The sequence below is a fragment of the Corvus brachyrhynchos genome, unplaced genomic scaffold (assembly GCF_000691975.1).
Source record: "Corvus brachyrhynchos isolate BGI_N302 unplaced genomic scaffold, ASM69197v1 scaffold115, whole genome shotgun sequence".
Lineage (NCBI taxonomy): Eukaryota > Metazoa > Chordata > Aves > Passeriformes > Corvidae > Corvus > Corvus brachyrhynchos.
Window position 1 is genome coordinate 21,249,554 of NW_008239553.1, and position 27,031 is coordinate 21,276,584.

General features: G+C 36.6%; 1 protein-coding gene across 1 annotated transcript in view; it reads right to left on the reverse strand.

The window, feature by feature from the left end:
• Window positions 1–27,031, reverse strand: part of RALGAPA1 (Ral GTPase activating protein catalytic alpha subunit 1) — a 131,074-nt gene that overhangs the window by 46,722 nt on the left and 57,321 nt on the right. Inside the window, exons 23-36 of the mRNA XM_017741641.1 lie at window positions 25,508–25,701; window positions 25,285–25,383; window positions 25,016–25,171; window positions 23,443–23,571; window positions 22,322–22,447; window positions 21,076–21,134; window positions 18,964–19,072; window positions 15,460–15,570; window positions 14,413–14,481; window positions 13,004–13,138; window positions 12,079–12,262; window positions 3,509–4,373; window positions 2,001–2,072; window positions 927–1,050 (exon numbers count right to left, since the gene is read on the reverse strand). Of these exons, the coding sequence (XP_017597130.1) occupies window positions 927–1,050; window positions 2,001–2,072; window positions 3,509–4,373; window positions 12,079–12,262; window positions 13,004–13,138; window positions 14,413–14,481; window positions 15,460–15,570; window positions 18,964–19,072; window positions 21,076–21,134; window positions 22,322–22,447; window positions 23,443–23,571; window positions 25,016–25,171; window positions 25,285–25,383; window positions 25,508–25,701 (2,432 nt within the window). The remainder of the gene's footprint in view (window positions 1–926; window positions 1,051–2,000; window positions 2,073–3,508; window positions 4,374–12,078; window positions 12,263–13,003; window positions 13,139–14,412; window positions 14,482–15,459; window positions 15,571–18,963; window positions 19,073–21,075; window positions 21,135–22,321; window positions 22,448–23,442; window positions 23,572–25,015; window positions 25,172–25,284; window positions 25,384–25,507; window positions 25,702–27,031) is intronic.

A 27,031-nucleotide genomic window follows, 5' to 3' on the forward strand; every position in this document is an offset into this window, starting at 1 on the left:
TCTTTAACTAATAATGCCCAAGAGAATTAAACCACTAAAGAAGGATATTTGATGGTACTAATGTGGGGTTTTTTCTCCTGAATGTGGGAAATAAACATCTATGTTCATGAAAGTCAGCAGACTTGTAGCTATTTTCCTCTGTTCCTGTGGAAAAGTCACGAGTCATTATCCACACAGTTAATCTAATAGTGCCCTTTTATACCTAAGGAGTAAAGAAACACAAAGAACAAATAAGATAGACACTCATGTGGACACTCCTGATGAGCACAAGTCACAAGAGGAGCAAAAAACCTGCAGCTTCTTATACACCCAACCAGGACCAGAAGCCATTCAGTGCCAAATTGAACTTTACAGTAGTAATTAATCCTGTGCATTGGAAAGAAAGATGAAAAAAAGGAAATCCTTGTAACAGTATCAAACAAGTGACTAAAGAGCTGCAGGCCCACACAGATAATGGGGTACATCACAATATTTCTGACTGCTGGAAGAGAAGTAGAGTGGAGTGTGTGAACTGATACATGCCTGCAGTGGAAGGCAGGAAGAAGAGAGTATGTCAGAAGCTGCTTGTCTGTACTTTTTGAAGTCCCAAATCTGAGCAAAGTTCAAACTTCAATGGACTTAACACTTTACAAGCTAACAGGGAAATCAAGATGCCTTCTAATCAGTCCATGAAAGCCAAGTACAGGACTGCACATTAAAGAATTATCTTTGCCTGCACAAACTTTCTTCAATTGTTAAAAGCTTAAATTTAAATGGCTAGTATTGCTAATGAAACTAAAACAGGAATTCTTCTCTGAATCTCATTTTTAAACCACTGTATTTCAGTGCTTGTGAGTAATGCTGAAGAGCCAAAGACTTGTAATATATAAAGGGATCCGTAATTTTCTTTGTAAAAAAACCTAGGATAAAAACATTTTAATAAATACCTCCCAGCCAAGACCAGCTACAAAATCCTCATAGGCTTGACTTCCCCCAGTATTCGTAAGAATGGAGTGTTTATCTTCCTGTCCTTCAGCAACATAAAACACTGCAATCTTGTGTGTCTCTCGGCTGTTAAAACAGAATGGTTACTGCATGACAGTGCCTTAACTAATATGAAATGAAAATATGCAAACAGTACACACAGAGCATGGCTTTCAAAGCATAGAAAATGCATAGTGGAATTACAGTACAACTATATGGCTTCTTTTTGGATGCCCTCTATATTTTCATATTCTCATTCTGTCTTTTCTAGTGTCCTCTTCTCTAGGGCCTTAAGTTTTGCTATACATGAGCAGCATTTACCCCTTTCACCACTTCTAAGATCCAGGATGGTGCTGGCTGTACCAATTGCTAATGGAATAGCTGGGCTTTTGACATGGGCAAAACCTGTCACATGGGCATTATACACACCGCACTGCCCATTAACAATAGCTTCTGAACACTGTGAAAATGCAACTTGTGCAACTGAATGAAGAATCTTTACATTTCTTTTAAAGATCATCATCATTTAAATGTCCTCTATTGACAGGTTGCTGTTAGACATTGGAACAAGTGGAGGTGGTTTCTCACACTTCTAAAACCTCCACGGGGTTTTGTTTCAACTTCTACAAAAACAAGTCAATTTTTAATTCTGTGCTACAATTCCCACTAGAGGTCTGTGTCTTCAAATACCGGGACCATTTGAAAAAGCCAAACAATCAACCAAAGCTTAAAACGTGGAGACTTTGATATATCAAAGTTTTAAAACAATTCAATGTTATGCATATAAAAATGCTCATAATTTTACGTTATTTTGAAATTTGTTTATCTCATAGTATTCTACATGCAGATTTCGACCCTACAAATAAAACCAATGCAACTTCAATGTAACAGAAAAAACTACAATACAATGCAAAATACATTAATAATTAAAAAAACTATTACAAAAGTCAGCTCAACTCTCACATCTATGCAATTAGTGCCATTTGAGTAAAAGCACACTTAAAACAAGTAAGTAGGCAGTCATTAAAAGAATTTACCATTGTCTTGAGTCCAAATTTCTGAGTTCTCGAAGTAACTTCTCATTTTTCTTCAGGAGATGAAAGCTCCTTCTAAACAGAGAAATTTGTAACTCTTTTATCACCTCTTCACTGATGGATACAGAACAGTACAAGAACAGTACAAGAACATATCCAGGTCCACTCAGGAACAGTCAACAAATGCTTCTGCCTTTTCAACAGTCCTTTGTTAATATTTAAAAATTAAGACATCTTTAAAAAAATATACAAGCAATTTTTCTTACTCCAGCAAATCTTCTATACTCATTACAGCCCTGAGTATAACTTCTGCTTCACTCCACTTTCTTCTGTCAACCTGTTGGATCTGACTAGGATCCATTTCTTCTCTGCAGAAGAACAGAACTCCCTTTGATGCATACATAAGCCTCACACTTTACTAGACCATAATATATATGCTTAGTGACAAAAGACACTCCCATTAATCTACTGTTGTAGGGAGTTGGTGCATTCAACACAGAACTTCTGCTATCCTGAACTGCACAGCAAAACTTAGCTCAGTGATCACCCAGCCAGTTTTAACAATTAAAGAAAAGACAAAACCAATATGTTAGAGCAAGAAAGACAGTTTTCATTTCTTTTCAACTGTGCTTAAGATGTTTCCCACAAAATGCTGTGGAATTAAGAGCAGTCCTGTCCAAAACCAGACTGCCTTGAGGAATGAAAGACCCAAATAAGAAGGGCTGTAACACCAACATTTTGTCTGATTCCAGTGATATCTCAGTGACACAGATTAGTTTTGTTTTACAGAATATCCATTTCCCTTCATAGTAGGAAAATATATCAATGATTCTAATATGGAATTTGACAGCAATGGCAAAAAAGTTCAGAAAGACCCATAAATGCTAGGATGCTAATATTTGTACATATCCACATGTATATGCAGACATGCACTTAACGACACCCACACAAAAATAATAATGTAAAGAGACATTATTTCTGTAATTGAACATGGCTTCTCTCCTGTTGTTCTAAACCATATTCAAACAATACTCAAGCACAGCCAGTGTTGAAATAAACACTAGAGGACACATCTTTCTCATTAGCTAACACACATGCAATGCTTTGAGGCTGCATGCAAGCATGCTTTTAGCAGACAAAGCAGCAGGACACTGTCCAGCGACACAATAGCTGAGAATAGGACACTTTCTGAGTATTATTCTGACATAGAAAGGTAACCATTTTTGCAGCAACATACATGGGAAGCAAAGAAAATACATCACTCCTTCAATTTGCCTTCAAACACTTTCTAAGGAAAGAATATGAATCACAATAAATGCAACAGATTCCTCCTTTCTGTCTCTCTAAACGACAGGCTGAAAAGCAGAAGAAAGCTGCTATTTTGCCCCTAGTTGCACATCCGCTCTCTTTTGTTAGCTGGCCTGGAATATTTTTGGCTTAACAAACTCTATGATCAAGGTAAGAATAGAACAATTCCTTAAAAAAAGTTCTTAAAATATGAGTCGTTTTACCTTTTATCCCATGAATTCATTCCCAGGATACTGAGAAGTAATCTACAGTAGTAAAATGCTGACTGTGGCTTTTGTGAGGTTGGCTCATCCTGCTCCATAGCCCTCATATTTACATCATTGAAATGCTTTTCAACAAACTCTTTCTCTTCTGTGTGCTGTTTCAGAATTGCATTGATGACATCGTTCTCCTGCTTTTCTGAGATGCAGACTGGTTGAGGAGCAGGGATGTTGAGTGAAACACCAGTTCTCTGTAAGCATTCAGGGCTTGTAACACCTAAATACTGCAGTAGCTCATCAAGAGCATCTTCTTCATCCCTAATTGTATCCCATGTTGGTACAGTGTCTCTAAATTTCCTTTTAACTTGGAGTGTAATTCCATCTCTTGCTGATACATCCTCCACATGCTCAAAAGATGAAAGAGCATCTTCTGGTTTATCTTGCTGAGATAATGGAAGTGCAAAAGACGTTTGTTGTGAAGATCCACACAAAGATGATGGTCCGTACAAAATGGCCGAATCCCACGAGTATTTGCCAGACAGATCACGCACTATAATTCTAACATTTGAATTAGCAGACGCAAGTCCAGCAGACAGTCCTCCCCCAGGCATGTCGTCTTCTGCTTGGATTTGTATGCAAGACACCAGAGAAGTATTGTTTAATACAAAGAATTGAAGATTTGGGTTCTCAAAAAGTTCAGGAGAAAGCTCAGGACTTTCACTGTATGGATTGTCATTGTTTTCACACACTTGACTGGTCAGCATAGCAGGACCTCCACTCATAGGATAGTGGCCTAAGTGGTTGACTAGATGTGTTATCACAGTGCGAGCAGCAACAGAAATTAATCCTTGCTGCATGTGAGTTTTCACTGCAAGAGAAAGAGCACAGGTTTTAAACGAAGAGTTCAGAAAACAACACTGAGATTTAAGTATTTCTTTTGGTCTCTTACTGAGTTTTAAACAGAGAATGAGCAGTGCAAGCTGAGGATACATGCAATTCAGTAAGGGAAAATATGTATTTTGATGATCGTTCTCTTGTATATAAATAGGATGAAAAATCCTGAAACAGTTAAAGAAGAATCTTCATTATTTTATAGCCAATCATACTTCCTTTGCTGTAGCTTTGTTATCAGCATTGTTCTTCTAAAATATACTATTTCTTATCTAGTGAAAATAAATCTTGAACTGCTGTTGAAGTAGAGATCATAACTGTGTTGCTAGATGTCCATTCCAACTGCACTGTATTTTTATATTTATACACATCATTACATTGACAAATACAAAGGAAGATAGATGCACAAAAGGCCTAATCCATCTTAATTTCCCTGGGGAGCATATAGCTGTAGGTTAGCTTGAGAATAACACTGGATAATTTTAAAGTACAAAATCAAAAACCGGGCTGTCTATATTGAACACAATCTAACATTATCAAAATATTCAAAAAGGAAATCTCATGCCACAACTGCATTTTAAGAAGTTTCAGGTTAGAAAACCTTGGGAGGGAGAAAGAGGAGTTAGTTGTGCCCATTTTATGTGAAATTCATCCTGTGAGATGCACTGGTATTTCAGTATGGTTTTTGCCACCTCCTTCTTTGCTGCATACCTTTCACTTGCACATTATGTCATCTAAATACACAAAAGATATTTCTAATGTTTATATCACATCCTGCTAACCCAGTACTATATTGTTATTGAATTATTTTTATCAAGTCCAGTCTACAGGATGTACATGAGCAGAACAAAGTGACTCTCTCAGGCAGAGAACTGTCAACTGGTTCAGGGGATCCACTGAAGAACCCATACCCAAAAATATTACACTACAGAATAAGACTGCTAGAAGAGGGAACAAAATCAAAATGACAGAGTACCTGTTTTCTGTATCCTCTCTCTTGTAACTGGGCAAGGATGCCCTGAATTTGGGATTTACAAAGAGAAGATAAAATACTGTATTCCTCAGGGTTACATGACGTATTTTAAATTACATTAAACATTGAAAACTGCTGCAAATGCTTCCCATCTTCTTTCTCACTAAAAATGCATCAAACCAGAATGTTCTGAACAATGTTACTTTTTCATTCAGTATTTACTGAGAATATGCAACCTCTTGGACACAGAAGTAAGGTATAATGAAACCATCTCTCTTTATGTTGGATATTTATAACCTGCAAAACCTAATGTTTAATAAACAAATTTCTTTTTGCAGTTTCAGATGTCTTAATTGGCTTAACTGGAAAAATAAAGGCAAATTTGTGCCGTGTACTGACTACCATTATAGATCTTCAGTTTCTGAAGATGGATGCATTCAGCATCTGCAAAAATAAACAGGTAGTATATATTTGCCTTTTTTTTTCCCAAAAGGTTTGGGTACAGCATGTAAGAGATGTTTGGGATTCTGGCTATTGTCTTCCTTTAGGAAGCACTACATCCGAAAAGGGAAACATTTCATCCAGTTAATAGGCGGCAAAATCAACATAATATTTACACAATTCCAAAACTCATGTCAACTCAAGTATTTTAATAAATTAATGCCTTGACAACTAATGTAAGAAAATTAGAGATTATATTTTTATTGTCTATAGCCTTCTTGAAGTTTAAAATTTACAAATACAAAAACATTCAGTGATGCTGAATTAAGTGTCCAGATAATGGCAGCATACAAGGAAATTAAGTTATAGCGCCATCTGCTGAAATACAAGAAGGAGCTGGAAGCAGATTTTATACAAAACAAAGAGAAAATAAGCTGGGTGCTCAAAGAATCATTTATCAGCACATTATTGACTAGCACCTGGACAATGCAGGGGGTGGCCCATCTTTGTCAGAATATTTATACCAAGTATTTAGCACTTGCCACTGCACAGATAAATAAGGTAATACTTTTCTCAGGTTCTGAGGAGCAGAGACATACAAGCTTTCCAGATACCTGAAGTCCCACTCTATAAAGGTTAAATGTCCCCTGTTAAGTTCTGCTGAGAAACCTGAAGAAATAAGAAGGACCTTCTAGCATGTAAGTTATTACTATCACTGTTGTGTGGCAAACCCTAAAGACCTCAAACTTGACCATGGTTGTTTTGTGCCTCTGTGTGTGAATTTACTCCCTCAGGAGCCCAAGGGACATATGGAAAAGGTGACACAGTAGTACAAAGAGGGGAACATTAATTTAAATTTGGAAGATCCATTCTCTAATACAGCCTTTCCCTGAAAACTTTGCACTTGAATTAAAATCATAAATCTGTCATTGTTTCTTTTATAAAATGCAAACACTTGTCTGAGTCTTCACTCAGAATACAGTGATGTTGATCTAAAAATGACACAGAAAACTTAAAGTAGAAGTATCAAGAGAAGTATACTGAAAAGCAAACTACAAGATGCAACCTGTTACGTTGAAATAAAATAAAGCAATCTTGAAACATTTTTGCCACACAGAAAATCAGATTTTGGTGATGGTTTCCTCAGGAATTAAAAAAAAAAGAAAAAAAAACAATCCCAAGACTAGTAATGCATTTTGAAATTATGAAAATTTTACATTAATTTTGCAACTTAATTTATTGCTTGAAGCACATTTCCTCCATCAGGCATAACTGGACATTCAATATATTAAAATCTTAAAACATGAGTATCTAAACCATGCTCTTTGTTTCTGGAGGGCAAATGAAAATATGTAATAATGCAAGCCATCACAGCTTTACCACAAATTCTACAAACTAAGTCTATCATTACACATTAAGACAGTCCAGCTCACTGTTTGTTGACCTGTCTTTCTGAGAGAACACATCGCTGCTTTCTTTACAATGGTACTGTCTCTGGCTTGGGCAATGTAATTTAGACGTGTACATGATCATCTGGTTATTTACTAGAAGCATGTTACACTATTTATTTTCCTCAGTCTTGAAATTACCTCTTTTATGGAAAGGCTGAAGGTCCATCACTACTAATCTGTATCTGTGGCATGAATGAAGGATTCCTGAATTTCCTTCAGATGTGTTATTAAATTTTAATTCAACTTTGGCTGAACAGTTTTAAACAACTATGGTTATGTAGTAGAAGTAAAAAATAATGACTGAGAGTGGAGTTTAACTCTCCTCATCCTTTTAGCTGTCTAAAGAATGATGACCTGTACAGACTGATTAATCTCAAATTGGAGCAATGGGATGAATCGCTCTCTAAAATATCTTTTTCCTTCATTACATTTAGAGAGAGCCTAAGAGTGCTCCTCTTAGCTTAGTTTCCTGTATTTTACATTAGTTTAAGCAAGTCTCATTCCTTTCTAATTTTAAACTTCAGCTATATAGACATGCAGGTACAGAGAACCCATCTCTAGAATATTCCCCACAAAACACAAACTGTGTTAATCTGGATGCACTACGTATAAAGTATTTTTTTAAAGTGTGCATTTTGTGTCCTTTCAGTAAAATGGCAAACAGCAAAGCCTTAAAAGAAAAGTACTTTATATTTCTACTTTTTAAACAAAAGCTAAAACTAACCATCAGGCAGGGAAAACTTTTTCATTAGAAATTGAAAAATATTAGAAAAAAATGATCAATCTATGCAAAAGAGTTTAAAATATGTTTGGAGAAATATGAGGAATGGGGGAAAAAAATCAATCAAATCAATAACTGATAGGCCACTGTATCTATGTAATGTTACTAGTACCTTCCAATCACAACTATCTCTAACATCTTTGTGATCTACGAAGAACAGCTTTCCAAATGTTTTTGTCTATAATTGCAAAAAAATTCTCCTTCATATATGTTTACGCTCCTGAAATGAAATGGAAAAGTTCAGAAGTTAGCAGATAGTGGCACTATGCAGTCCAGGTTGGCTTGTGAAAATCTAAGCTGGCTAGTTAGGTGCAGTTAATTAGAACAGTGGGTTTGTGTGGCAAGGTTTTGGTAGTGTGGGGGTTACAGGGGTGGCTTCTCTGAAGAGCTGCTAGAAGCTTCCCCTGTGTCTGATGAAGACAATGTCAGCCAGCTCCAAGATGGACCTGCTGCTCACCAAGGTTGAGCTGATAAGAGGTGGAAGTAATGCCTCTGGAATAAGAGTTAAGAAGGAAAAAAATTATTGGGCAGAAGGAAATTGCAGCCAGAGAAGAGCAGAGTGAGAATATGTGAAAACAACAACTCCACAGACACCAAGGTCAGTGAAGGAGGGGCAGGAGGTGCCCCAGGCACCAGAGCAGAGATTCCCTGCAGCCTGTGGTACAGACCATGGTGAGACAGGATGTGCCCCTGCAGCCCATGGAGCTTCACAGTGGAACAGACATCCACCTGCAGCCCCTGGAGGACCCCATGCTGGAGCAGGTGGAGGCCCAAAGGAGGCTGTGATCCTGTGGAAAGCTCACACTGTACCAGGCTCCTGGCAGGAACTGTGGTGCTGTGGAGAGAGGAGCCCATGCTGGAGCTGGTTTGCTGGGAGGACTTGTGACCCAATGGGGGGGACCCATGCTAGAGCAGCCTGGGCCTACAGGACTGAGCCCCATGGAGGGGACCCAGAGTGGAGCAGTTCATGAAGAACGGCAGTCCGTGGGAAGGACTCATGTTGTAGAAGTCTCCTGTGTGAGGGCCCCCATGCTGGAGCAGGGGAAGAGCATGAGGAGTCCTTCCCCTGTGGACGAAGGAGCAGCAGAGACAATGTGTGGTGCATTGACTGCAGTGCCCCAGTCCCCATCCACCTGCACCACTGGAGGCAAGGAGGAGGTGGAGATTCACAATGAAGTTAAACCTGGGAAGGAGGAAGGGGTAGGGGTATGGTGTTTTGAAGACTTGGTTTTATTTCTCATTATCCTATCCTGATTTGTTTGGTAATAAATTCAATTAATTTCCCCAAGTCAAATCTGTTTTGCCCATGATAGTGATTGGTGAGTGATCTCTTCCTGTCTTTATCTCAACCCAGGAGCCTTTTGTTATATTTTCTCTCCCCTGTGCAGATGAGGCAAATAACAGAGCGGCACTGGTGGGCAGCTGGCACCCAGCCAGGGTCAAACCACCACCGACAACACTTGTATGCCAGTACTATAGCTAGAGCAGGTTGTTGCCAACACTAGCTAGAGGAACAGTTAATCAGCCTTCACACAGACAAGCCTGGTAATTCTTTAGATGTATGAAAGCATCACAGACTTGCTGTCTGCATGTTCTGGTGGTGCAATAAAAGCTTCCTACTGCTGTCCTTACTGAGAGCTGCTAAAAGTTCATTCTGGTTTAAATGTAACAGTTTAATATGCTTAATCCCTAATTTCAGAATTATTCTTTGTATATCTCATACTAAAACCTACCACTTCCAAGCTACAGAGAGGAGAACAAAGACAATTTTACAGATAATCCTAAGTTAAGAGCTTCCATGTGAGAGACAGAACTTGGAAAGTTACTGAAAAACAGAAGCCAGTAATCATCTTTCTCAACACCTGCTCCCAGAGGATTTAAGGAATCTTTGCCCTGCTGTTCATTGAATGGCTTGCTCCAAACCTCCCAGTAGATCCTGTCCCCACTACAGAGCTGTGTCACTCTAAGTCCTGTATCTTCTTGGTCTCATACCACATTACGCTGTGGCTAAGTATCCACAAAACTTGCGCTGGATCTGACCTTGAACAATGGGAAGCGTAACAGGGTAAATCAATTACATCTGTTAAAGCACCTTGTCTTAAGAATTCTGTCATTTCAGTACTTTCAGCTTTGCTTGTGACCTAAGGAAAGAGTCTTGCAATTCCTACCCTGTCTTTGTAGAACTTCTCTGATCTCCCTACAGCTCCTGCCCTGCTCATTTCCATTCCTTCAAAAAAGATACTATGATAGCCCTTTTACTCTACTGAAAGATGTTGACCCATTGGCATACTGTTCTGCTGGTAGCTTGTACTAATTGACCCTCTGTCTTGATAGAGACCCAGACTGGTTGTTATCCACTAGTTTTACTCCTCTCACTCCTCCAACAATGCCAGGGCGAACAGATGCTGTGCAATTGGTTAAGCACTGCCAATTTTATTCTCTGCCTGGCAATGGGGACTAGAAATGCCAAGGTTGCAGGACCAGGGTTGCATTATAATGCTGTAGTCTGCCAATTAAATTTCACAGTCTAACTTACAATTCCAGAGCCCTGAAACTTAATTTATCTGGAGAGATAAAAGGAACATCTGAAATTACTTTTATTAAGAAATTTAACAAGAAATCATAAAAGAAAAGATCATGGTTGGAAATGCAAAATGAAGATATTGATGCTAAGGCTTTGTGCAACCGTATTCATTTAAAGAGAAATCTATTCAGGGTTGTCTTTTCAGATTGTCAGATTAAAAAAGCCACACAGCATTTGCTTCTAACCCATAATTACAGATTATTATGGAATACAAAAGATGCCAGGCATAAAAAGCTACTACAATTCACTACACTGTAATAGAACATGCAGTGGAAGTAAATTTTGGCAAATGCTTTAAATATTAGCTTTACATAATACGTATAGGTGAGACTGTAATTAGGACAGAATGAATCCTCCGAAGCCTCTTTCATTCTGACCCTGCAGATGATTACTTTTTACTAATAAGGCCACAGCCATTTGACGAAAAGCCAACTATAGTACCTTGCTTCATTCTTCAGTAAATTTAATAATTACAGCTCCTCCTGCCAGTAGTTCTCAGATCAGACTTGTTCAATCCAATACTGAGCTTATTAGGGGACAGCTCTATGTTTAGAATTCTTTGGCCAAAAAAGTACTTGAGGATGATGAAGCATGCCTTAGACAAGGGCACAATGATTAGCCATTTTCTCTACATAAAAAACAGCACGTAGTCACTACAAACCACAGAATCACCTGCTGTTAGCACACAGCTGCTACAAAGAACTGCTGCATTTATCTGGTTCTTAATACCCTTAAAAAAGCCTAAATGGAACAACTTAATACAGAGGCAGAATAGCACTACACAAGAGTTCCTTGTATCTTAATCTCATATTTTTCAATTTTCTTCCCTAGGTAGCCATTTGATATTTGCTAGATACACTGCATAATACATGACAGTCCTCTGTAGCTGAGATTCTTGATTCTTTATTTTTATTTTTGAGTTGTGAAGCAAACGTTCATTCCCAGCTCTCCTAAGGTTCTAACCAGACGAGAGAAAATTTCTCTCTTTTTAGACAAATCTGTGGTTTTAAGTAGTGTAAAAAGAGATCAACAACAGATTATGATAGCCTAAAAAAATCACAGAAAGCATTCAATATTGCAATGTCAAACAGGAACAAAAATCCAAAATACTCCTATTTTGAAAAAAAAAGCAAAATTAAGAAAAAAATCAAATTAATTTACTGAAAGTAAAATGAAAAGCAACATTTATCCATGTTGCAGTACTTAACACTTCTGGTGATACACAGAGCACGGAAGAATCCATACCATATTGATCTTGGTGTTGTTCAGAACATACTTATTTCAGTTAATCAAATGGTAATAGCTCAAAATTACGTTTGCTCATTCCATACTAATGGTTCTTACCTAGTGTCTACATGTAGCCAAAAACCTGTGCTTTAGACCAACACTTCAATACTGAAAACCAAGATAAAATCTTTTTGAAAGAAAATGTGCTTAGGGAATTAGACAAACCTTCAGTGACTGGCTGAAGTTTAGAAGACCTCTCCGAGTCTGGAGAATGCAGTGGTTCTGGTTCCTTTAAGCTTTCTAAATGCATAAAAGGATCATAATCCATACATGCCAGATCAGAAAGGCTTAGAGGAAAATATTTAGGGTTGCTAAAACACTGAGACCCATAGACACATCCATGTAGAACCTAGAACAAAACCAGAATTTCATTACATTAACTACTGAAATTTATACTTGATAGTTTTACAAGAAATGAAGTTTATTTTTCTTTACATTTTAAAAATTGATTTGTTAGAAGGAACATGACAAAACGTTGGAAAATTTTAGATGTTTAATGTTTACAGAAACGAACTCTGGTCTGCAAAGAAAATTATTAAAACAGAGTCTACACCAAAGTGGAATTTAACAATAAAGAAACAAAACTTACAAAAAATCATTACGCTACCTTTATTTTTAGATCTCCTATCTTCTTTAATTACATATGCTAGGTCTAAGCTGCTAGAGGTTTTAATCCCCTTCCCTTGCAAAAAAAGATAAAAACCCCTATCTTTCTTCTGTGTTCCTAAAGACACTAATTATAACTTACTGCTTTTTGCTTTGCTTGTTGCTAAATGAAATTGCTTGATATATTAAAGTTACATCCTTTTGTATTAAATGTATAGCTAGTCTTCTACAATACAAGCATTTGCAATCCATGACATACAAAAAAAGGGCTTGGTTAACCATCCAAAACGTAAAACAAAATCTACTATTCCAAATACACCAAAGGTCAAGCTGTTACAGTGAAACATGCAAGAACTGAGCCAGCACTCCATATTTCAGGAGCAGAATGGAGGTCAGCTTACAGAAAACTTTTGCCTTCATTTCCATGAAAACTGACTATCTCCATACACAGAAATTCTTAATAAGTGAGTAAAGAAACATGTACCTTATATATACAATTAAGAACAGATCTTTCAGTCTTATCATTTTCTGCTCCTGTAGTGTGAAGAGGCTGCAGCAGAGTCTTTAATGGCAAGGCCATTATCCAGTCCAATAAGCACAGAAGTAAAGAAACCACCAACTGGAAAAAACACTTTCCATTACAAATCAATTAAGCCAGCACCTGCTACTTCATATTTATCACTTTATTTTATTTCTCTGTTTTGCTTTCTTTTTTCAATTCAGTAAAGTCAACTTTCTGCAGTAATGGCAGGTCTCACTTGTTAACCACTGTATCTTCAAAACCTATGGCATCAGTGAAAACTTAGGCTACTGAGGTATTTAACAAAGGTCATCCATTCAACAGTTTCTCATCAGGGTAAGTCTATGAGCAGATACTATACTTAGGAGGATACCCAGAGTTTTCAAAATCGATTGTAGAGTGTTGTTTTTAAAATGACAGATAACACAGGTCCAAATAAGGCTGATGCGCCATTCTGTACATAAATTTCACTGTAAAGTGAATCAAGGATTACACAAAATGGAACTCTTTAATCTGTATTTAGTCCTTTATAAATAACACAGAATGTTTTTTACAACATATCAAGAAAGTTATGCAGCACCAGGTATCATCTGAAAGAAATCCAACTGCTTTCTGTATTGTAGGGTATTCAGTTAGCAAAAGAATCAACTCCCTCTCGGGATGTCTTGAAAGACTCTAGAACAGAATTAGATTAAGACACACATCCACACCAAATTATTAATAACTTATTGACCAAATAATTATTTTTGATTTTTAAAACTCAGCTGTGAAGAGAAGATGATTCAGATAAATAGCGGCAAGATTCTCTAAAATATTTCTCAAGTTAAATAGATGTCTTTAAAAAGAAATCCATTTACCTAATTTACTCATTTCACATAATGCACGACAAGTTTGTCTCTCAAAAGTATAATAAACCTAACGATGAAGGGAATTGAAGGGCACTTTTTATTTTTAACCAATTTTTAAGAAACCCATTAGGACTACATTTGTCAAAATAGCAAAGACAATTTTTTACATGATATTTGATGTCCAATGATCCACAGCAGTTCATGGGGAAATGTGGTCAATTATGGAAAGCATCCTCAAGTGAAAAAGTGGCTAGCTTGGCATAGGAGTGTAGTCTACAACAGCCCATGACTTCTTGCAAACAGAAACAGGAGATGAAACAGAGCTCTGAAGGCCAAAATGAGCAACAGATGATCTCCAGCTCCTTGTGGGAAAGGTAGCCCAGAATGATGGAGCTGTCAGCAACAAACTGCACCAAAGTGCCCAAATTTAAATGATCCAATGAGCCCCAGAGCAAAGCTAATTCATATGAGACACAGCTTTCAGGAGGCAAAAATAGAAATTTCATAGAAATGAAAAATACTTACCCTCTTGTCCTGCTCATAAGAGGAAGCTTCTGTACTGGGTAGCAGATGTGTAATAGTTGCTATCAGAATCTGGGGAAATATACCATATTTCTTTTAAAACGTAACCTAAATATTTAAGTTTAAAATAATTTTTAAGCAGGTAAATCTGACATAATACTAGCTTCTCGGTTAAATTCCATTACAATTATTTTGAGACAAGTTACAATATTCCTTCACAATTTTTTTAAAAATAAAAACACTTTTAATTGAGTTTTGCAAAATACATAGAAGGACTATGTTCTCTTTGACTGACGTAGGTGCCTGAAGGACAGTGAAATTACACAGCTGCCCCAAATATTCAGGCATGAAGAGAACATGACTCAACACACTTGTAGGATGTGGGAAGAAATCTGATACTGGTTTGCGTAGGGTGCTATCTGAGCTACATTATTTCTTAGAACTACTAATATATACTATATACTATACTACTTGTATATACCCTATCTCTACTTGATCAAAAATATGACTGCAGAGGAGCACAGAAATGCTTGCTGTATCTCTTAAGAATCTTTTACATGAAAAGAACCTGGGAGACTTGTGTCTTTTCTCTGTGGTTCAGACTCAGAGAGGTTCAGACTCAGAGTCTACCTCCTGTTATGGGTAGCGTATTCAAAATATTATTTTTGCTTTATACTAAAACTCTTTCATGGATATGCAAAATACAACTGCAGATCCATATTTTAGGCAATCATTTTTCTCTCTGAACATAAATAAATATGTCTGAAGGTATCTAATATTAAAAAAAAAATTGTACTTTATTGGCAACATTCTCATGACATTTTTTCTCTGAGAAAAAGCAGGCATGATATAGACACATTACATGTCAATTACTGGAGTGAGGAAGTTAAGTGTGCTGCAATTCCCTACCGCTAGTGTTAAGTAAGACTGTTTATACTAATTCAATGTTTTGCAAAACATGATTCTCAATATACAGGTGTTTAGAGTAATACATTGTAGTATTTCATTTAAAATAATTGAAAATTTCAAATTTAAAAAGAAATTACTTACTTGAATAATTCTTAAAGGTGAATCAGCTTGATACAGTTGAAGTCTATGCACATAATGTATCAGCATGTTCAGCATACTGCAGGCAACTTGGGCTACTGTTTTATTTGGAAACTAGAAAAGAGAACACAGCACAGTAACAATGAGAAAATGATTTAATGTAAGAGTACATTAGGTGGTAGGATGGTCACAAATTTCACAGGTAGTTTTATACATATAGTTCCTTAAGTACCTATTTACCAGAGGAACAGAATTAAATTTTACAAACTTAAAAGGAACTATTTTATATTCATAAACAAATGTTAGCAGCTAACACCAAAGTTTTGGGACAGACATCCAAGTGAGTTGCACACCGGAAAGGGGAGAGGTGTTGCCTAACTAACTTCAGACTGGTTAGTACAATATCACGAAGCCAGGAAGAAAGAATCAATTTTTTGTTACCTTTATGATTATTAATATTAATGAATCACTGCAAAACCCCTCAAGGATCTAACTCTGAAAACAGAGGTCTTTGCTGAGAATCAAGGCAGGTGAAGAGCCACATGCCCAAAATGCAGCCTGTAGTACTAAACAGGAGATTAACTGTTCTGCTATTTGCCATCAGGGAGGAAGTTTTGATCAAGAATATGGGGGTTGGTGAAATAGATCGGACCCTTCATCTGCTTCAGAAAGCTGTCCTAGCATGGTCAATATATCACATTTCAAAAGAATGCTGTCGCTAGGGTAGAGTTAATTTCCTCTCAGAAGCTGTTGTAGTGTTGTGGTTTGGATTCGGAAAGAAAATGGTGTTGATAACACACTGATGTTTTGGTTTTTGCTGGGCTGTGTTTATCTGAAGTAAAGGATTTTTTTTTTTTGTCTCACGCTGTGCCTGTGAGAAGGTGAGCAAAAGAAACTGGATGGAAGCATAGCTGGGATGGGTGACCCAAACTGACCAAAGGGATATTCCACACCATAGAACATCATGCCCAGTACATAAACTGGGGGGAGTTACCTGGAAAGGGGGTCAGTCTGGGTCGGGAAGGGAGTATTGGTCAGCAGGTGGTGAGCAAATGTATTGTGCATCACTTGGGTTCTTTTCTTCCATTCTCTTTTTATTATCATTATTATCATTTACCATTTTTACCCTGTTTTACTTTGGTTTTGACTATTAAACTGTTCTCATCTCAAAATAAAAGTTTTGCCTTGGTTCTCCTCACCATTTCACTGCAGTGGGTGGGAAGAAAGGAGATTGAGTGAGTGGCTGTGTGGTGCTTAATTTCCAGCTGGGTTTAAACCATGACAAACACTCAGACACTTTACAACAGACAGTTACGAGAGCTGTGGGTTCTGGAAGGACATTTTCCTGAACTCAAGTAATGACACTGAGTATGTGCCAGATAGTGAAACTATTCACCCCAGTCAATTTGGTTCTGACTTTTCCAAGAACTTTCAGAGGTGGCATGTAAACACCTGTGTGATGCCATAAACATTCCACCTGCCATTCTTTGTCTCTGGAAAATGCCATATGTTATAAAGCATAAGAATTCACTACTTTTATATTTAGTAGTGTAAATTGTGGACATAATTTTGGAACAGTTACTTGATGTGGGGAAAAAAAGGTACCAATGAACTGGCACTTTCCCAGCTCTTAGGGTTTTTATTGGAAAGGTAGTCTTACCATCTTTGCAAGGATCCATTCCTTCTGGATGTTAAATCGGGAATTTAAACTTGTCCATACTTGAAAATAACCTATATTTAGCAATCATTCAACTAAGTCTGTACAACATAATTTTGTGATGTATCTGCAGCATTTTTGAGAGAAGCATAATAAAATCATAAGTCTGGACGGCTGGTTAGGATCCTTTGTGCTCAAGCTTCAGCAGAGGTTGATGCAGACAGAGTGGTATTGCCATACAGCTGGGAGAAGCACTAGCTATGTCCAAAGCAAGCTGCTGAACTGCAGTTCTGAATACGCTACTGGTATTTCAAAAATAAGCATATAATTGCTGCTAACATTTCTATTCAATGTTATTTGCTCAATTGAACTTATCAGTAAGTTGGACTAGGCCTATAGATCCCTACCCATTCATTTCTCCTGAAAATAAGAAAATAATCCATTCTGGGAATTCAAACCTCTGACTACTTGGTAGCCAGGAGATTGCTTAGGTAACAAATTAGAGCTAATTTATTTCTCCCATGACACAGTAATGAACTTTTCATTTCATTATTAAACTCAATTGTGAATGTATACCATTGCTCAGAACTGGAAAAAAAGACAATGTGCACAGGATGGTTTTGCCACACAAAGCAAAGCAAAGCAGAAATACAAAGATCTTTGTTTTCTCATTCAAAAAGTAATTTATGTTTAATATAAATGAGATACAATTAATTGGTTTAATAAATATGTCAGAGAAAAAGAAGATAAACCACTATGAATTTCAGGATTAAAAATAGCTCAAATATTGATAAATTGAAGCAGCAAGATAAAAACCTCATTTGCCTCGTACCAAACTTGCACAGGAACTTGATAAAATGCAAAAGTTAAGTGTTATTAAAAACCATGGGGAAAAACCTGGAAGAGGGTATTAGTGGAGCTGCAAAGAATGAATGTGATTTTGCAAAACAGGAAATTGCAATTTAGAGTCTAATACTAAAAGCCCTGCAGCTAGCTTATATAGAGACTCAAATCCTGCTTCACTGGATGTGAGCAGCTGATCTGCTAAGATATTTTTCAGATTCCCGTTGCTTAAAAGAAAATAATAATCCCCAACATCCAACAGAAGTCATATGTAACAGGTGTACACTCCAATTTTTATCAATGTGTATATACAGAAAGACTATTCATAGAATTTTGATGCAGACAAAAAGCATATAGAAAGGTTCTGAAGATAAACTGGAAAACATTTAAAAACTTGAAGCTATTGCTCACAAACATGCAAATTTGAAAACTGCTTAAAAACAAGATGTTTTTACTAATATTCTAATTATTCTATAAAATAAGAACAAATGCAAAAAGATTTAAAATAGTAGGAAAGCAAAAGCACTCATCAAGGAAAAAAAAGCCAAACAGATGCAGCTCCTAGAATAAGCATAGAAAAGGACTCTGCCACAGCAAATTAAACATCCCCCAGTGCTTCCATGCATACAGTGTAAGTACCTTGCATTCCTCTCTAAATATCTAGCCATACCTAAGAAGCAATACTGCATAATGCAATGACTCGAACTCAGAAGTGAACACACAGAGAATGTTGCGAGAATACCATGGTAGGTTAGAGCGGCTAGGGATACATAGTAAGATAAAGATCCACTATCTTATCTCCCAGCACACCATTCCCTCCAAACTTAAAGAAGGGTAAAGAACTTTGGACATTTCAGAGACCCACTCATTAAACTGAGTTCTCTCTTTTTTAAGGATGGTAAATGAAACTGCAAAGTAAGGACACTAAAATGTCATCATGACTTTGAAAATGCAAAGTATCTTTACACATAAAGGCAATACACATTGTAAAAATTTAATTCTCTCACCTTTAAAGAAACACAAATCACATTCAATGCTTCCTTGATCTGAGGATGATGTGATTCATGAACTAGCTCCTCACAGATCCAAATACCAAGGCTGCAAAGAGCAACACATCTGTAAAATAATGTTGGAGGGCAAATGGTTGAGAAACATCTTACAAGAATATGCAATTTTTATGACTCATTATGTCTTGCTAAAGACATATAACAACAAATATGCCTTTAATATTTCTAAAACAAGTCCATGAAGACCTTTACAGTGCTGTAACTTATTTAAAAATGAGCAAGAAATCCAAAGTATGCTGGTGAAGGCAGAGGAAAGGGCAGAGGAAAGGGCAGAGGAAGTAGCAGAGGAAGCACCCATCTGAAAAATCCAAAAGACATCAAGAACTCCTGCATCTCTATGTGTGTTTTGATTAAAAATATTACCTGAAATCAATGTATGGGAAATTCTTATATTTTCTTAAAACAAACTAAAAACTGGGGTGGGAGCTTCGTCCTTCCCAACACAAGAGATTGCTCATATTTAGAGCTTCTGAGACACAGAGATTAGAGGGGAATGTTACTCTCTCACAGACATTCCCATTGCTTTAGATTGACAATAAACAACGATGAATAGAGGAGGGGTAAATGTATCCTATAGACAGTATATGTATCGTGACTAAGCACATCAACTTTTGTTGTTCCTTCATTTAAAATCAGGAAATAGAAAAGAAGTGCAAAGGTAAAGAGTATTTAGATATATGTGTTCAAATCAGCAGGTGGATTAAATTTGTTCAGAAATGTTAAGGAGCTAGCTTAAGCAATCTCTGAGTCATTAGTCATTTTCTTTGGGAACACAATCTATAAATATTTTGGAAACAACTTTGAACTTCAAAATCCTAGATAAAATTGGAGTGCAATCCAAAATTGACAAGAAGAAAGCTGGTCATGTGACCTGCAATGCATTACATCTGGGAAGGAAAAATTGTAGGCTAGAATAGAAACAGAAGTAGCTATGAAGCCTGTGCTGTAGAAAAAGGATTTTAAGGCTACACAGAATCACGAAAATGCTTACAGATAGCAAAAATACATACAAGACTTAGTTGTACATTATAGTGTAAAACCACCCTATTTTGTACATTGTCACTGAAAGAATAACTGAAAAATGGAGTGTTATGCCTTTTAGAAATCAGTTTTGTAACATGAAAAATTAAATTAATGTGATCTCAGGATATTCCCTCCTTTTCCTGTGTTCACAATATTATCAGCTCAAGTGAAGCAAGAGGTAAGTGGACTGATGAAAACTGCTCTTGGTTTTCCAACAAAATGTTTAAAGGTTCAATAAGCTGATCTTTCCAGGTTTGTAGTTTTTCAGGTATGTAGTTCTAGTATTTTTAAGTGACAATATATTAGTTGGACATATATATTCTTTCCGGATATATAAAGCACACAAATGTGCTCTTCCTTGGTGGGCATTAGGGATTCCTGTTCCAATCCCATACACAGGACTGTGTAACTGAATGCCTCTGAAGATGGGTATGGAGGAACAAAATCCTAAGCAAATCAAGAAACAGAAGAGAAAACTGGTAACTATCCTCTCTGAAATCATTTATTTGATGAAGATGCTTGGGTTTAAGCATCAGAGCAACCATTCCCAGTTTAATGCTTAGCTCAGTTTTTTCTGCTTCTTGTCCATACCATAAAGAAGGGCTCATGAACACTGGACTGTTTCTGTTTTTCAAATTAAATAATGTGATCCAATAAAAAATAACTATCCCTCCCTCATAAATAATCTTGTCCTAATCAAAGTAAAACATGCCTCTCTAGTCCAGAAAATCCCTGAGCTGAACAGCAGGGTAAGCTGGGAAAGCTTATTCTCTTACCCATATTTACACCCTTTCCCATCAGCCACTACCACAGAAAGAACACTGGACTAGACCAGCCCAGTCTGTTCTTAATATCTCTATTACAAATCATTTCAAATTCACATCATGGACCACAGTTTCGATAGTGGTGAAGAAAACCATTAATAAAATGCAACAAACTTTTACTTTAAGCTCTCTAATATATTCACCTCAAAACAGTCTAATAAAGAAAAGAATCTATTAATGTAGAAGCTCTTTTTGTATGACCTACCGTGCAGGACCAGATGGCTCCTCTCTTGCCGAACTTAACACAGTTTTAATTATGAGTTCCTAAAATGAAGAGGAAACACTCACTGATTTACAGATAACTCAATCACATAAAGCATCAGAATATTATTATAGTGCACACAGGCATACTGCTTAGCTGAGTCTCTAGGTTGTGGTCAGGTGAATTGTCTGCTTACCACTACTCTAAACATCTAGCCTGTCCCAGATAATCATTACTGAACTACCCCAAGAATATCCTACAAGTTACTGTCCTAATTTCTGCTGATGAGCCATTTATCCAATTCTTGTCAAAACACTTCCATAAAATATCAAGGGTAAAAGAAGAAACAGCAAAGGACTCCCTGAAGCTAGCTCTGTGAATAGTGCTGAAGGCTATAACAGAAAGAATCTTCTACTTTGAGGTTTAAACAAGCATTTTTAAAAAAATTAATCGATTTAAAAGGTATTTTCAACTAGTTGCAGAATAAGTGCCTCCAGTGCCCTAAGAACGCTGTCAAGAAGAATTTTGACTGAACTACAGTGAAATGTCCCTAAAGCTGTAGGCTGCCCTTAATAAAATTCAAATAAACAGCCATTCTACAATAGAAATAAGAAGGAATGCAAAATCATTCTCCAAAAGGGAGCAAGGTATAAAGCAGCTCTCAAGTCATTATTTCTCCCTAAATTGAAACAGTTTGGAAAACTTAAGGGGAGCCTTTCTTAGACACACAAACTGAGCTCTGTGCCATTTCAGTATACTGTCACACTACCTAATTCTGTGTTATGATAGACAAGGAAACGACTCCATTAATATTTGCCTTTTGGCTAAAAGCACTGCTGTACAGAAATTTTTTAAAGCCTCTAGGAACACAGGAAGATTTCACCAGTTGTGAAGTCTTAATAAATTAAATAATGAATCTTAAGCCTCTCAATCTTCTCATCTCAGCTACTTAAATCTGTGATACCTGCAAATAGCCCTAGTGAGAGGAGGCTTGAAAGGGTGAGATAATGTATTATTTCCTTCTAAAAACATAAGAAAACACTTAATTATTAATTTAACAGCAATTATAAAGTATGTTTAGAAGTATAAAGTTTGACAAGACCTTATGGGATCTTGAGTCTTATAATCTATTTGAAATTACTTTTGAAAAATTTTAGGATCTTAAAAATCTTAGTATTTTCTGGGAAAGCACAATATTAAACATGTATTTGGTAACAGAATACTGCCCATATATTCTTAAAATTCCTACCTTAACATCTGTAAACTGAGACACAGCAATGTCAGGAATATTTGGGTGAAGAGCTGGTAGTTCACGATACAAATTGGGAAAACAGACTAGAGATCCTAAAAGAACCTGTGCTTCAACTCTTGGTGCCTAAAAAAACGAGAAGAGGTGGAGAGAAGTATATATTCTTACTGGTATCAGGAAGCTGACATTTCTAACTGCCTTAAAAGAGAACAATGGCTGAAACGGTATAGAGCTATTTTCTTTCTCCTGCAAATTCTGAGCTCCTGCAGAGCTGAGTAAACAGAGACCACAGCCCCTTGGACTGCTACTCATGCACATCCCTGCTCTCATTTTCCAAGACGGTCAAAAGGAGGCAGAGGAATTGTTAGAACTACAGACAGACTGAGCTGCTAACTAGGCTGAGGTCTAAGGTTGTGCTAATTGACCAGAATATGGAAAACTACTAAATGTGACATGAGGCATTGCTGAACAGGAAAGGCTACAGTGTAAGAAGCTGACAGAGGCTTCAGACAGTACCTTGAGGGAGGGCTGGTTTTTGTAACTGGTTAGAGGGGGATTGATGGGAGAAACAGTCAAAATTCACAGACAGTTGGAGGAGATTGTGGGGGATTTGAGAGAGTACAATATGCAAGGCCAACAGCACCTAGGTAATCACATCAGTATTACTGTATAAGTCTAAACTTGCCTGAGTAAGAAAATCAGAAACGTGAAAAAAATTCCAAATAGTGCAAACACTAGCAGATTTGAGTTCTCAAGCATGACCATAAAAGTCATTGCATAGCAGAGAGATGAAGGAATAAGTACGTTTTTAAAATGAAATCACAGTCAAAGTGGACATTTACTTTAAAACAGCCTCAAGCACAGAAAAATGGCAGTCTCAATTTTTGTAACTCTAGAATGAAAGATTCTCTGCTTCAACAGTAATTTTTGCGTTCTTCACATATTTTCTGGAGAGGCATGTGTAGTGTTCTAGAACAAATCACTAACATTATCTGTATTTGATAACTATTAGATTGAATTTTGGGATCAATTTAACACCCTAGTCAAGGAAAAATATACTGCTCAGTATTCTCTCAAATTCTTCCTCACCCATAAATGAGAGTTAACTGATGAATACTTACATTGAGGAAAGAAGAAGCAGCCACTCTTCCTGCTGCTACAATGAAATCCATAATAAGCATGGTAGCACCAGGCAAACCAAGTGAAAAGAACTGAGGAGAGCAGTGCTTGATGATTGTATTGACAATATCCTCGCAGAAAGAAAAGGAAAAAAAGGAAGAGTATCAACACGAATCAAGATGAAAAATGAATGAAAGAAACCAGGTATTTAACAAAGGTAGAAAGTAAAAACATGAGAAAGAAAACTCATTGTGGCCAGTAAGACACTCATTAGTGAGTGCAGAGTAGCACAAAAAGATGGAATTCCTTAAGTATACTCATATTAACATAAGTAAGCACTGTGGTATACTTTACAGATCAATTTAAGCTTTGACAATAGTTCATATATTAATTTACAGTCAGCTTTTAAGAGTTCTGTAACTGATTAACCATTCATTTGGATAGGTACCGAAGAGACAGAGTAAGATAAACAGCTATTATACCTTAACAATTGCTTAATCCTCTCCAACAAGTATTGCCTGACTATAACTTTAAAAAAGGCATTAGCCTCTTACATACCCATATGGAACCAAAATTTAAAGAAAGATAATAAAATGTTTAGTAACATTTCTGGTATCTAGTTAATCAGCGCAGTATATTATGTTCTGGTAGACTTAGTAAGGCACTTTTTAAAGTTATTGTACATGATGCAATTTTTTCAAAAGCACTTGAAAAAGTGTAATATGTTTTAATTGTTAAAAAACATCCCAAGTTTACAGATAGGCACCCCCCTCCTTTTCTCCTTTGAATAATTCTCCACTAGTAGTAATATCCAACTAAATGGCGGTATGTCATAGGAAGATCTTCAATCCAGCAAGAAAAGCAGCATTAATGGTTGTTAGAGGACAGAAGTTGGAGATCTGTCCTATGCATAGTCATCTGTGGAATACTTTTGGACTAATTCTATTCCTCCCAGTTAGAGAAAACTGGGTTGTTTGAACCTTTGATCTCCCCATGCCTATCATCATTCCTCAAAAAAGTTCACAAACCCAACCTTTTTACACTTCTGATGCAAACCTTTAAAAAGTATTTAAGCCATACAATATTTTCAGACTTCTTAATATCAAAACCTATGAAAAAGGTCTACTCCCACTGATTAGATACGCTCAGTACGTCTCAATTTACTGGTTCCTATACTTGCTGTAGAAACAAAGTCCTCCAATGTAGTGAGCACAATTTACTAGCTAAACTGTTGCATCAGGGAGCAAGTAAGAAGAACAGTAGACTTTAGAGAGATCTGCTTCCTTCTCTTTCTTGCATACTTCAATCTGTAACATACAACCAATAAAAAATGAGAAAATACCTTTTCTGCCCTCATAGTTGCTTGAAATGGACTACAAAAAAAGCATTTCTGAATACAACCAAGAACATGAGGATCATTTATCAAAGTTTTCTTTTTAGAAAAAGTATCAGTCACATCACTAATTTCAAAAACAAAGTTAAATTATCCAGATGAAAATACAGACTATTTTTGAGAAGAGAATTTTATTTTCAGTCATAACATTTATATTATCTTGAATTTCATAATTAACTTACTTGATCAACATGAAGAAGTCCACAGTGCATTATATTGTAGAAATGAGTTAAAAAATCCCTGTTCGGAGAAACATCTTGTCTTCGTTTCATTGTCTTACAAATAAGCTTATAAGCATGTAGTTTTCCTTGTTTGTATTTATCAGTCAACATTGTTGCCTACAGTTTTAGAACAATTTTTATTATTCATAAATTTAAAAAATGACATTAAACACTCTTCTATGTTTACGTTAACTTTTATTTCTGTTTCACAGTTTAGTGCTCAAATTTACCTTGAAGAGCCATGGTGTTAGAATTCTCAGTGGTGGAATTAAAACTGGGGGAGATGGTGAAGTTAGGTTATCTGTTGAAATACCAAGATTGTCTCTTATCTGCGATTATTAAAAACAAAACAAAAAGAGAATTAATTAAGGGAAATATGTAAGGTGGTGGTTTTTTCTTTTTGAAAATCCTGCCCAAACAGGTCAGGTTGGAGAAAAGGTTCCGTTCTTTTACCTTGGCCAGATTCTGCCACAGTTCACACAGATAATCAAAAACCTGGGCATGAATCTCTGGATCCATGATGCTGTTGACATCTCCCAGAATTCCTAGCATCCTCCTCCACATCACAGTAGCAACATCTGCGTGCCATCCTGTAAGTGTTCCCCCCGCCATCACACTGCAACATTCTGAGGGGAATTCACTAGTTTCTGTAACAGAAGAGAAAAAGTATAGTGAGATATATCTCTTCAGAAAAGGAAAAGTTCTGATACAACTATTAAATACAGAGTCTTCTTAAAACTAAAAGATCGGGCTTTCAGAATAAGCTATTTTTTACCCATTCAGCCACCTCAGCACTGTATGTGATAAGGTTTGTCTTTTATAAATTCTGTAGAGGAAGAATTGTCCAGTTTCTTATTCTTTCATTAAGTAACATTTAAGGTCACTACTGGAGCTCTAATACAGATCTGATGGACCCAGTAAGGCCACTCCTTTTGTAAGTCTTTTCTTACATTCTTTGAGTCAATGAATCTCCAGAACTCCACTTGCCTGCTTTCAAGTAAAATTCCCTTTCAACTTTGCATTTTTCCTAATAAAACATGAAGACTATTTTTCTTAGAATCTACCAGGAAAGCATGTTATTGCAAATCGAAGAGAAAAGTATAAGTAAACTTGTCTCTAGCTACCATCCTTTAAAATGTAAATTTGTATGAGTGGAGAGGCAACATTCAGTAATTTAGCACCACAGTCCTAACACCCACCTAGCTCTTGCCACACATCAGTGCTATATGAATAAACATTCTTTTTTTAGGTGGGAGATGATTAATCTAGACTGTCCACATAAAGAAACCTTCAATAGATTATGATGTCTCAAGTCTACTCAGGTCATGCTTAACTACCTAAATAGCCACAAAAAAATAGATAATGAGCCAGTTTTAAAGCAGCAGGCATTCAGAATCTTCTTTCCACCCCCTCAGATGGGTAATTCGCTGGGATCTTCTGAAAATCTCGTAGCTCCCATAGGCATACCAAATCAAAATTAAATCTGAATTCGGCCTAATCACATAGCCTCTTCTTTTGAACTTCTGGGCCACTGTGGCAGAGACACTATTGGTTTCTAGGATGTAGATTTTAAAGTACAAAGCAAAATGATAGTATTTCTGTCCATCAATAGGCTACTTAAGGAAATAGGGTCTGAAATGCATATCAGACACTCTTTTGTTTCCAAGAGACCAAATGCCAGAGAAATGTGCACATCGTATTTACAAAGAGAATGAATCTTAGAATTCAATAGCTAAGATAGTTGACGTAATTACAAATTTGTTTAAAAATGAAAAGGAAACAAACCAAACTTACAAGGAGAAATGATAAGATTACTGAAATTGTCTTATTATTCGTACATCAATGATAAAACAGTCCATGGCAGGACCACAATTAAGCTGCCACAATTCTAAGCAACTAAAAGAATAAATATAAATATGTGGACTATTAATCCACTGCTAAAAATTCCAATGAGATCCAGGTTAAAATGCAAAAGGT